Source organism: Mesoplodon bidens (genome assembly GCF_964165515.1).
Source record: "Mesoplodon bidens genome assembly, chromosome: 5".
In the NCBI taxonomy this organism is placed as follows: Eukaryota; Metazoa; Chordata; class Mammalia; order Artiodactyla; family Ziphiidae; genus Mesoplodon; species Mesoplodon bidens.
Genome location: NC_138161.1, coordinates 59,672,183 through 59,684,908, shown reverse-complemented (window position 1 = coordinate 59,684,908; position 12,726 = coordinate 59,672,183). Strand labels below are relative to the sequence as shown.

General features: G+C 45.7%; 1 protein-coding gene across 1 annotated transcript in view; it reads left to right on the top strand.

The window, feature by feature from the left end:
• Position 1: 1 nt before the first annotated feature.
• The window catches only part of CCDC80 (coiled-coil domain containing 80), a 34,196-nt gene continuing 21,471 nt past the window's right edge, over positions 2-12,726 (top strand). The window contains exons 1-3 of the mRNA XM_081235869.1: positions 2-689; positions 1,098-2,995; positions 11,265-11,421. Coding sequence (XP_081091995.1) covers positions 1,109-2,995; positions 11,265-11,421 — 2,044 coding nt within the window. The 5' untranslated portion in view covers positions 2-689; positions 1,098-1,108. The remainder of the gene's footprint in view (positions 690-1,097; positions 2,996-11,264; positions 11,422-12,726) is intronic.

The following is a 12,726-nucleotide window of genomic DNA, read 5'->3' as shown; positions in this document are numbered from 1 at the left end:
TTGGATCAAAACTGAGGTTGTCCTGGCATTGCTGGGACTGAATCCAGGCAAGAGGAAGAAGAACAAGGAGAAGGAAAAGAGAAGAGAAAAAGGTGGGAAGAAATAAAGGGAGGAGAGAAGCGTAAGGAAAAGAAAAAAGTCCTTTTTCAACATCACATTCCTGTGTTTTCCCTCAGCCTGGAAACTATATTAATCCCAGTGCTTTTACGCTCGGAAACAAAGGGACTAAGCCAGACTGTGGGGGAAAGGGTGATAAGAAGGATCCTGGAACTCGAAAAAGAGAAAGAGCAAGATTCAGAAATAGCTGGGGCTCCACTTTAAGGGGCGTCCAGTACTGTCGGCCGGGGGCATTGGCACACACAGACACACAAGCGTGAGCAGAAAGAAGCTGCAGACAAATGGAGATGCAAAGACTTAAAAGGACAGCTCCTTTCTCCTCATTCTACTTGTCAAGAAGGTAAAAAGGCACAGCCAGAAAGAAAAGAAGAAAGCTCAGCCCTCAGGTCCAGACAGGCGGTGGTCTGCGTGTGGCTTTGGGAGCTGGAGCTGCAGTACACCCCTTTGTATCGGACAGCCTCGCAAAGAAGAAAGAGAGTTGGGAGGAAAAGTATTTCATCTAGGAACTGTCCTGGGAGCACACTTCAGATTGCTTTTTAAAGCCTCTGCATTCCATCTCCATGAGCCACCATGTAAGTGTGTAATCCTGCCTGTCTTTGCTGTGTTTGTTTGTTTCTTTGTCGCTTATTTGAAGAAATGAAATGGGAATGTTGTCATAATTCATATGCTCAGTGTGCATTTTTTCTGGAGCATCAGACAGTCAGTTGAAACAGCGCAAGCATGTTGAATGGGTTTCCTGCTTAATATAACTGTCTCTGCTAAGCCCCGACAAATTACAGGGACTTAAATGCAACAGGATCTCATCCGACTTTCCATTCCCTGACCTCCCTCCTTCTTCTCCAGCCCCCTCTTCCCCTCCCCTTGGCCAAGATAGAGAAAGAGATAATGCCCATCTCTGTTTGCAGTTAAATGATTTTCTTTCTTTCTTTTTTTACTCTGCCCTCCCCCTTCTGTCTGTTGACCCTGCTGCCTCCCCAAAGTGGATTGCACGATGACATGGAAAATGGGACCCAGCTTTACTATGCTACTGGCATTGTGGCTGGTGTGCGGATCAGAACCCCACGCGCATGCCATGAATAGAGGGAGCCGCGGAGGGCAGAAAGCGCCTCCGGTTTCCCCCGTCAACAGAAGGCCAGCTCGGTTACTGAGGCACACGGGGAGGTCTCAGGGAATTGAGAGAACCACTCCGGAAGAACCAAACCTCCAGCCTCTCCAAAGAAGGAGGGGCGTACCGGTGTTGAGAGTGGCTCATGCCACGGCACCGTCAGCCTCCCTGGGTATCCACGGGGCCCCAGTGAGAACTGAGCGGAGACCAGCAGCCCGGAGCTCTCCCCGTGAGATGGTCCGAGATGAGGGGTCTTCAGCTCGGGCAAGAATGTTGCGCTTCCCGTCTGGCTCCAGCTCTCCCAACATCCTTGCCAGCTTTGCAGGGAAGAATAGGGTGTGGGTCATCTCGGCCCCCCACGCCTCAGAAGGCTACTACCGGCTCATGATGAGCCTGCTGAAGGACGACGTGTACTGTGAGCTGGCAGAAAGGCACATCCAGCAGATCGTGCTTTTCCACCAGGCAGGCGAGGAAGGAGGCAAGGTGCGGAGGATCACTACTGAGGGCCGGGTCCTGGAGCAGCCCCTGGACCCCAGCCTCATCCCAAAGCTGATGAGCTTCTTGAAGCTGGAGAAGGGCAAGTTTGGCATGGTGCTGTTGAAGAAGACGCTGCAGGTGGAGGAGCGCTACCCTTATCCGGTCAGGCTGGAGGCCATGTATGAGATCATCGACCAGGGCCCCATCCGCAGGATAGAGAAGATCAGGCAGAAGGGTTTTGTGCAAAAATGTAAGGCCTCCGGGGTAGAGGGCCAGGTGGTGGAGGAGGGGAACAATGGCGGAGAGGCAGGAAGGCCAGGCCTGAGCAGCGAGAAGAGGAAAGAGGAGCAGAAGAGAGCACAAGTGCTGCCAACCAGAGAGAGTCGGCTGAAGGCGATGAGGAAAGCGGCCACCGCTGCGGGGGCCCCTCCTCCACCGCCCACAACCCCACGGGCCACCACCCCGCCTCCTGCTGCAGCCACAGCAGTGACTCGGGCCACCTCTCGGCTGGTGACGGTAACTGCAAGACCTACAACCCCCATGGGCTTTCCGACCACCCAGAGGCCCTGGACCCCCCGGGTGCACCCTTCCTCGGAGCCTCACAGGACCTCCGCAACAGCCGAGGTGACCACTGCCAGGGGGCCCGTGGCCTCCAAGAACCTCTACCCTCCACCCAGGAAGGAGCAGCCCAGGGAGAGGCCGCAGACCGCCCGGAGGCCCAGCAAGGCCACCAGCTTCGAGCGCGTCACGGCTGCCCCTCCCACCACCGTCTCGGAGCCCAGCACCAGGGCTGGCGCCGGCCGTCTCCAGGACAACCGCACGGACAGGTGGGAGCACGGCCCCCGGGACCCGAATGTGGGGCCGGGTCCTCACAAGCCCTCGAAGGGGAAACCACCCCAAAAGAAAGCCCGGGACAAAATCCTTAGCAATGAGTACGAGGGTAAGTATGACCTCAGCCGGCCAACCGCCTCTCAGCTGGAGGAGGAGGTGCAGGTGGGGAATGTTGCCCCCAAAAAAGCGAAGGAGTCTAAAAAGCACGACAAGCTTGAGAAACCCGAGAAGGAGAAGAAAAAGAGGGTGAAGAGTGAGAAAGCAGACAAGTTACTCAAGAGTGAAAAGCAAGTGAAGAAGGACAAGGCTGAGAAAAAGAGCAGGCAGGAGAAAGAGAAGAAGAAGAAAAAGGCAGGGAGAACGGAGAAGGACGGGCACCTGAAACCCACAAAACACTTCGCTCAGAGTCCCAGGAAGTCGGTGACCGACCTGCTGGGGCCCTTGGAAGGCAAACGAAGGCTCCTTGTAAGTAATCTTCTCCTTGCCATTGTTTTGTGGGCCGAGGCAGTGTTAGGGCTTGGTGTGTTATTTTTCTAAAATCACATTGTTGGATGGCAGCCTGTGGCTGAACAGGTGCTATGTCAGGAAGATCATGAGGTTTGTCAAGGAAAGCCAGCCAGGCCAGTGGTTCCTTTTGGTTAAGATATTCTATGAACCTCTATCCACACAGACCCACGGCCCTAAGTACAGAATCCATGACCGGGGGATCTTAGCCATGAGCCCAGGGAAGCACCTGTACTCTGGGTTAGCTTCTTCCAAACCCATCAGGCCCATCCCCACTTTACTGCTGTCTTCCACAGGACAGTGGAAAGATACACAGGATACCACTCCCTTTTGCCAAGTGCAGAGAATAAAAGAAGAATAAAAGAACACCTAAAGTGGAATGCACTGGCCGTGGTCACAGTTAAGGAAAAGCGTTTCTCTCTGCGTGAGCTTAAAAACTAGAATCAGGTGTATGGGTAAATGGCAGGTGATCTCCTTTCCCCCCTAATTAGGTATATATCAGCAGTTGGAAGACTCAAAGGGGAAAGTAGGGCAGCCTGGGTGGGGAGTGGGTATGACGGGAGAGGGGAAGGGGTCCTTGCTGGTCTGCCCTCACGAATATACTTTTAAAACCAGCTGGCTAAAATCTTCTCCCCTAAAGGCTGCCTTCCCCACTGCTTTGCCACCATCCAAAGAATGATACCAGAACCTAGTCAGACCCAAGAGGGCTTTGGACAGGAATAAGCACCATCTTAAACGTACAGGCAGTTCTCATCAGTGTAGAGAAAGGCTCCTCTTCTCTCAATGTCTCCTTGCCCCTATTTTAGTGCCCTTCCAAGAAGGGCACTAAAAAGGGGCTAGGAACCCTTTTTTGCCCCTAGCTTCTTAATGCTACATTTTACTCCAGGCTGTCTAGGAGGAAAAGGGCATAATGCAGTTAATTCAGAGAAGAAGATCAGCAAGTGGATGTTGGGTAACCTGAGTCAGGAATAATTCTCTCAGCTAGCTGGGTGGAAGGGAGCTGTCCCATGCCATTGAGGACAGCATCTATCCTGCTGAAGACACAAGGTGACTCCGTGCCCTGCATTCCTGCCACCGAAAGAGATGGCATCTCTTAGAGGGTCTTTTAGTTTTTCCAACTAAATTTGGATTAATGATCTGAGAGCAAAGTGACTCTGGTGTCCATGTATCTTTAGTGGTTTCAAAAAGTTAAATGTGCATTTGAAATGCTATTCAGAGCAGAGTCCCTTGTGATATTTATCATGGGTGGGGCATATCCCCAGATTCTCTGAGCTATTTCATCCATGGTGTGTGTATCTATGTATTAGAACAAAGCCTAAGTTTTGGTTGATTCTACAGGTTCGTGTGTGTGTGTGATGTGTGTGTGCGATGTGTGTGTCTTTTTACATATTTTTTGTATGTTGTTACCTCGTTTTTCACCAGAGCTTTAAAGTAACTATGTAAACTTAGGTTAGCAGAGGATAGGCTCACTGTTAGAGTAGTTTAACAGCTGCTTGGTTATTCCCAGAGTACACAGGTTTCCAGTCAGAACCAGAAGAATCACTGATTTCAGAATAGAATTCTACCTAGTACAGAAACTCCGGGGGCAAAGTGCTCTCTTTGGGGTATGGGAAAGCATTAGTAGTGTGCTCTATTGCTCTCTTCCTGAGTATCTGGGACTTTGTCCAGCCTACTAAAGCATATCACCCAACCCTGGCCATTTGGCCAGCAGGGCAGACATAGTGTTCCTCATGGTCAGGTTTTAACCAGGGGGGAAATAATCATGGGTAAAATGTCAGGATTGTAATTGTGCACCCATCTGGCAAATACTTCCACCGCCCCTAGCTTGTGAGTCAGAAGAAAGGGGTTTTCATACTATATCCCTGATATTAGTCATGCCTTTCATTTCTCTCTCTTTCTCTCCACTCCCTTAGTCAGGGATTTGAAAGCCCAGCTGGGTCTTTTCTGCTTTTAGCAGTATCCCTGATCATAAATTTCTAGCAAATGAAACTCAAACAACAGGTTCTGCTGATGTCATGTGAGGGAAAACAGAAACCAGCTGGGATTGCTCATGGCAGTGTTGCTCTTTGGGGCTGGACAGAGAACTGGGATTGTTATTAGAAAGAAAATACCAACAGGAGGCATTTCAGTCTTGCATTTCAGTCCCATGTGTGCTCAGCTGATGATCATATCAGAACTGTGTTCTCTGAAGAGCTAATGATGTCTAAAATAAGAATGGATTAGAAAAGACATGATAAAAGAAACACAACATAAAGTCAAAAGATGGAGAGAAAAGTGTCTTTTTCACCAGACAGAGAGGAGACCAGTGTCTCTGGGTGAAGGATTTTGCTGGTGCCATTTATCTTTTTTCCATTCATTTTTCCTGTCAAGCATGGCTGATGTTATTCAGGAAGTTTCAGTGATTCAATTAATATTCATTAAGGCTCAGCAGCCTCCAAGCTGTTAAAGTACAGCTGACAACATAGCCCTCCAACTGGCCTCAACCTAACCCAGTGTGCTCAAACTGAAATGAGGTTTGCATTCCAAGAAATTGTGCTGGCCTTTTAGCTCACCTTTCCAGATTTTCAGTAACTTGGTGCCCAACTACATTTAACCTACTGCTTTGCATTTATTTATATCATTCTTTAGATGTGAAAACATCACATAACTGCTGCTTAACTACTTAGAGAAACACTGGCAGAGATGGTATAGGTTACGGTCAGGTGAACAGCATCCTAATGGTCTTCAAAAGGAGCTTCAGGTAGAGCCAGGTGTCCTATTCTTAGGCCAGAGGTCAAGCCTCCAAACCCTCTGCCTCTCAGCCTGTCAACTGAAAGGGGCACATCCTGCAAGGTGCTTTGCTGAGACTGTGGATTAATTTTCACAACAGTCCATGAGGAAGGACTAATCAACTCCATTTACAGAGGAGGCAACAGAAGCTTAGACAAGTTGAGAAGTTTCCCAAGGTGTATAGCTAATACGTGACAAAGCCAGAATTAGAACTGAGGTCTGTTTGATTTTTAAAACTGAGGGTCAAACCACTTCCCCGTTCTGCCTTCCCATGGGTGTGAGCTTATCATGGGCATATGCCATAGACAGAAGGGGAAACTGAGAAATGAACCTGTTCGTTAGTAATACGGATGTTTTAAAATTCATTTTCAACCTTGAATTATTCATATAAAGGGTGAGGTACACCAATCGTCAACATTTTGTGTTGAGCACCAATGTAGAGCTTCTGTCTTTAATACCCAGATAGTTCTTTGCACCTCTACTCACCGGCTTTCCACACAGTCAGTGGAGAACAATAGATTGAATCCCAGTTAACCTAATCCCTCAGACTGGTTGGTGTTGGTTTGGGGATGACAACAGTGAGAATATAGATGAGCCGTTTATCACTAAAACACTGGACTCCGGAGTGTAGCTGAAAAGCCATCATGTTGTGCCCTGAGATCTACCTACTTGTCAATGAGCAAGAGGGCTCATCACGCCAAAGTACATAGATTCAAGTTCAAGTTTAAGCATTCTTTGAAGACTGAATCTCCCATAATTCAAATATGTTAATACTTTTAACCTTACCTCAGAAATTTGGATATTGGGACAACAATCTACTTATTTGGTTTAATCTTAGAAAAGGATATAAAGCTCTGGTTTACTAAGGCAGACTACCAGCTGGGATGCTATTTCTCAGAATCCCGTCCTAGTATTTTGAGCTTAACACAGTATTTGGAATAAGTTGAGACTTAAACTATCTTCCCCCTGACATCTTCACATTCCTGTTTGTGCCCTTTACTTATGCAACCTGGCTTCGTTATACTCTGAGGCTGCTTGTGCCAGCACACCAGTTGGAACAGAAACATGAGAAAGAACAACACAATTCTAAATTCACTTTACATGCCCTGATTTATCACCACCAAACTGGAAAGAGGCCAAGCGCTAGGCAATAATGTTTACTGAGAAGTTCTAGAATGCTCTTTTTAGGAAGCGGGGACTGGATACCATTTTAAACACTGTTTGAAGTAGTGCCACACTAGAAAATGAATGGGATGTAGATGTCAACACACAGGGAAAGAGTCGCTGAAATACGTTTAGATGATCAGCCTCTTTTACTTTCTGTGCTGCAAACTCGAGGAGCAGATTGAACATAAGGGAGAGTGTCTTTACCAACGGTTCAGGGGCTGCATCTAGACTTTCATAACCAGGGAACCACTCCTCTGGCTGGAATGATCTGTGTAGCCTGAGGAACGTGGGCCACAATTGTGCTTCTACTGTCTGCAGGGCAATGGTGGGGCTGGAGCTTCAGTGTCTTGAAGAATGGATCCTCTGGTTGGGGAGATATGACATAAACATAAAACGAAGTGGTAAAAGGAAATACATAAATTTCAGGTGAGCCGTGCAGACAATAAGAACAGTAATTAAAAGGAGAAAGTGAGCATTGTGGGCTAGAAGACACTTTAAGGAGGATGCTGCATTTGAAGAATGACTCAGATTCTGATGAGGTGGAAGGGTGGGGAGGACTTTCTGGGTGAGAAGGGTGACATGGGTGAAGGCAGAGGAAGGAATGTGAGTGAATTATTCAGAGGCAACATACATCTATGATGCTCTGGTGCACACAGCCTGTATATATATTATATATAATATATATACTAATGTATATGCTTGATTCTCACAACTTTATGAGCTCATAGGGAAGTTGTTCCATAGTAAAGATGAGAAAACTAAGGTTCAGAATGTTAAGTGGCCTTGTTGAGGTTACAGAGTAGCCAGGGGTTGAACTAGGACTAAAATGCAGGCCTTCCAATTTTGACTGCAATCACCCTTTCTCTTTGCCACTCTGCACAGATTCCTCTCATTTCACAGTTTAGGCTGGTCTGGCTACAGGGTGACGTAAGGGAGGTCACATAAGGGAGGAATAGGAGGAAAGTTAGCTAGAGAAAGCCTGAGGCCAGGTTGTAGAGGGCTGGAAGCTAGAAAATGAGTCATGCTAAATGAATGTCACCTCAAGGGTGGGTTAAGGCTTCCTTGGGCAAAGGGCCTGAGGTGAAAGTAAACATCAGAGCCCTTTATTTATTTAAGTACAGCTCCCACTGGGTATCAGGGCCTAAGGCTACTGTATTCAGAGATATATGGGAGATGCTGCCAGGCAGGGGAGAATGAGGTTCTATTTGATTACATAGTCTCTGAAATTCTCAATTATGCACAAGGGGGAGAAAAAGACCAAAGGGGGCTTTGAGGACTCTTAAAATCCTGTCATATCATGGTCTGTCCATATACTGTAAGGGTCCATGAATGGAATGGAGCCTATGTATGGATTTGAAGTTACAGAGGCAGGTAATTATCAGTCATCTAGCATATATTCTAAATATGGGCCTATCCTTCATTTAGAACAGGGAGTCCAGACTCATTACCAGTAAATCTTACCTTCGTTTTTTCACTCTTGTGTGTTCTCACTTAAACATTCATTTTATTTATTTTAAAATAGTGTATCTGTGAACAAAAAAAGCCAGAAAGAAATACCTAAAACATACCAACTAAAAACAAAACTCCTGGATATGGGCTACCATGAAAACCTAAAGAATTATTTTCAAATGTCATGTAGCTAATTAAAAAACTAACAAACAGGGCTTCCCTGGTGGCGCAGTGGTTGGGAGTCCGCCTGCCAATGTAGGGGACACGGGTTCGTGCCCCGGTCCGGGAAGGTCCCACGTGCCGCAGAGCGGTTGAGCCCGTGAGCCATGGCCGCTGGGCCTGCGCGTCCGGAGCCTGTGCTCCACAACGGGAGAGGCCACATCAGTGAGAGGCCCGTGTACCGCAAAAAAAAAACAAAAAAAAAAACTAACAAACAAAGCGAAAATACCATCACTATAACTTTTTATAGCCACCTTAAATCTTTTTTAAGACTAAGTATGAGTCAATGAATAAATAAGGGGAAATTTTATTATTTTCCTCTTGGGAAATTATTTTTCTAAAACAAGCATTTCCTACTCACCCTGTCCATCTGAAGACGTATATAAACACAAAATCAAAAATAGATGAAATTGGGGCTTCCCTGGTGGCACAGTGGTTGAGAATCTGCCTGCTAATGCAGGGGACACGGCTTCGAGCCCTGGTCTGAGAAGATCCCACATGCCGCGGAGCAACTAGGCCCGTGAGCCACAACTACTGAGCCTGCTCATCTGGAGCCTGTGCTCCACAGCAAGAGAGGCCGTGATAGTGAGAGGCTCGTGCACCGCGATGAAGAGTGGCCCCCACTTGCCACAACTAGAGAAAGCCCTCACACAGAAACGACGACCCAACACAGCCAAAAAATAAATAAATAAATAAGTAAATTTAAAGTACCTAAAACCATTTACATTCCCACCAGCAGTGTATGAACTTCCAGTTTCTCTACATATTAAAAAAAATAGATGAAATCATGTCTATTTAAGATAAATAACAATCTGAGAAAAACGAAACAAAATAAAACTTCATTCCAGAAAAACTTTGTTAATGTTCCACTCAAAAGCTATTGAACTCATTTTGATTTCCATGAGGGACAGTATCTTCTCAAGCACAGAGAATTCTTAGAAGGGAAAGCCTGCAGGCAGCAATAAACACATCTCTGACAGAGCAAAATAAACAGCAGGATGAGCTGGGACCAGATTTATTACCATTTTGATAAAGTATTCGATAAAGAGGCTAACAACATGGTGACTTCCCCTCTGCAAAATGCCAAGCTAATAGCCACACACTTCAGAAATATTTTATAAGGTTAGATGGGTAAGTAGAAAAGTGGTTGACAAATTTGAATTGGTCAAATGAAAGAAACCGTATAGACGGTGGTCCAGTGGTTAGGACTCCATGCTTTCACTGCCAGTTCAATCCTGGCCTCTGAGCTAATGATGAGCCTGCAAAGGGTGAGTAGACAGTGTTTACTGCAGACATCAGCCTAGTGAGCTAATGGGGTTAGAGAGGTCAACAAAGACCTGGTCATCATCAGCATGAAACTTCACATCCTTCCACTTCCAGGGTGAACAGCACATGCCCAGACACTCATGGATTGTGGTACACAGTTCTGGTTTCTGCTCAGGAAGAACCTGGTAAAATTGGAGAAAGCTCAGGAAAAGGCAGCAAAAATAATCACCAGAGTCAAAAGGCTTTTCTTTCGGGCTCGATTAAAACACTGAGGCATTCTTAGGGAGAGGGTCCAAGAGGAGCCCTAAAAAATAAGAGTATCCTCATTTTATCCGAAATAATGAAATATGTTTTCCCAGATAGCTGGTGACTAAAACATCTCTTTCTATTGCTCTATCTTCTCTTTCCCGAGAAAAAGTCAGAGGTTCAAAGTGAGTTTGAGAGACACAGGGGCTAGGTGAAAAATACCAGTTTTGAATTGGAGAGAAGGCTGAACTGAAAGACCTCGAAACCCATCCTGTTCGAGGACTCCAACATCAGACATCCACCACGAGCTCTATGCAGGCCCAGTGTGACACTGACTATATTCTGTGACAATACTGGGCCAAAAGTCTGTCCTAAAAATTCTCTGCAAGGTTGCCTGATAAAATTCTAAGCCGTCGAATGTTCCATAGTGCCCAAGGCCTGTCTATGAAACTCAACCCCGTGAGACATGAAATAATAGTGGTAACCACTGAATTCATGAATGTCTGAGCAGCCAATTAAGATAATGAAGATCAAAACAGAGGAAGAAATGGGAATTCCTTGGCGGTCCAGTGGTTAGGACTCTGTGCTTGCACTGCAGGGGGCATGGGTTTAATCCCTGGTTGGCGAACTAAGATCCTGCATGCCATGGGTGGTGCAGCAAAAAAAAAAAAAAAAAAAAAAAGAGAGAGAGAGAGAGAGAGAATACAGTCATTAAAATAAATAAATAAATAAAACATAAAACAAGAGAGATAGCATTTATTGAACAATCGTTGCATGCCAAGTATCATGTAATGCTTACATCAGCCTTGCGAAAGAAGCATCCCTGTGCAGAGTTCACAAATGAGAAAACCAAGACACGTGGAGACTGGTAATGAAGGCAGACAATAGTGGAAATGAATAGAAAACTCTAAGCTGTCTGGAGTCATTAAAAAAAGGCCTTTCCAAATGATCTCTTTTGGCCTTAATTATACTATCTATTCAACAAAACAATCTAGTTTCTTCGTTTGGGTGTCAGTCACTACCAACCCTCTATTCCAAATCATCCCTTTGGCTTTTGCCTCTGTGTGAAACTATCACCGTGAGTTACTATTTTCTTGCTTTCACCCTCCTCCAGCTGATCACTGCTCCCAAGGCTGAGAACAATATGTATGTGCAGCAGCGAGATGAGTATCTGGAAAGTTTCTGCAAGATGGCCACCAGGAAAGTCTCCGTGATCACCATCTTTGGTCCTGTCAACAACAGCACCATGAAAATCGACCACTTCCAGCTAGGTTCTCTGAAACACTTTATTATATTATTGCTTTTCTCTCAGCTAAGGTGGGGCACACCTTATGGGAGAGGTCGGTGGGGAATCAAAAGGAAAATTCAGGTTTCAAGAGGGCTCTTTTCTTGTGGTAAGAAAGGTCAGTCCGCCTAACTACTGATATGTAGCCATTCTGAATGGTTCTGGTTTAAGTTTTGGGCACTTTAAAATGAAACATATGCAAGCACTCTATGGTTTGAAAGTAAGTAAGATGGAGGAAAATGGGAGAAGTAATACAATGTGTTGGGGGCAGCCAGAGAGGTGTCCTGACACTTTCTTCTGGATCCTGAGTCTTCTTGCCTGTGAGCAGCACCATCTGATATTCCTGCAGCCTTTGTGCTGCAGGCGACTCCCTCACAGATGGGATTCCTGCAGACCCTTGGGGGCCCTTGACTCTGGCCAGCCTTGGGGGGAATGAGCCAGGGCTGAGAGAAGCTGTGAAGCTAAATGAAAAATCACTGGAAATACAGACTGAATGGCGCCCACGTCCTTTTGGAAAGCAGAGGGATTTGGCTGAGTGTAGAGTTTTCACAATTTTTCATATTAATGATGCGTGTGAGGCGTGCAGCTCAGCGTTGGGCAGCTGAGGTTTAACTCACTGCATTCTCATGGGAACATGGCAAGACTTACTGTGAGTAATTATGCCTCATGGTCAGAAGCCCCACCTCTAACTCACCCAGTTTCTTTTATAACTATTACATCTCCAGAGCTTTATTTTTAAAAAAAAAAACGTTTTTTCTTACATGATTTCTCTACTTTTGTTTATTGTTGTTTCAACTATAATGAAAATCCTTCTTCTTGTACCATTTGTGTATCCTACATATTTTTCATAAAATATATTTCATCTGAAAGCGTATAAAACATACTTTTTCCATTAGTTAACTGTTTTTTTTCTGGCCGCACTGCGGCATGTGGGATCTTAGTTCCCTGACCGGGGATCGAACCCGTGCCCCCTGCAGTGGAAGTGTGGCGTCTTAACCACTGGACCACCAGGGAAGTCCCTCTATTAGTTAACATTTAACTTCATTACATGTAACATGTTACCTCACATATTTTTCTGTCATGTGACCTTGGTATCATTGAACACATGTCAGTCGTAATTATGTCATGATAATGTCAACTTGATTTTAATATAGTCTAGCTTTCTAAATCATATTTTTTATTGTGGTAAAAACACTCAGCATGAGATCTATCCTCCTAACTAATTTTTAAGTGAACAACACAGTATTGTTTAGTATAGGTACAGTGTTGGCCAGCAGGTCTCCCAAATTTA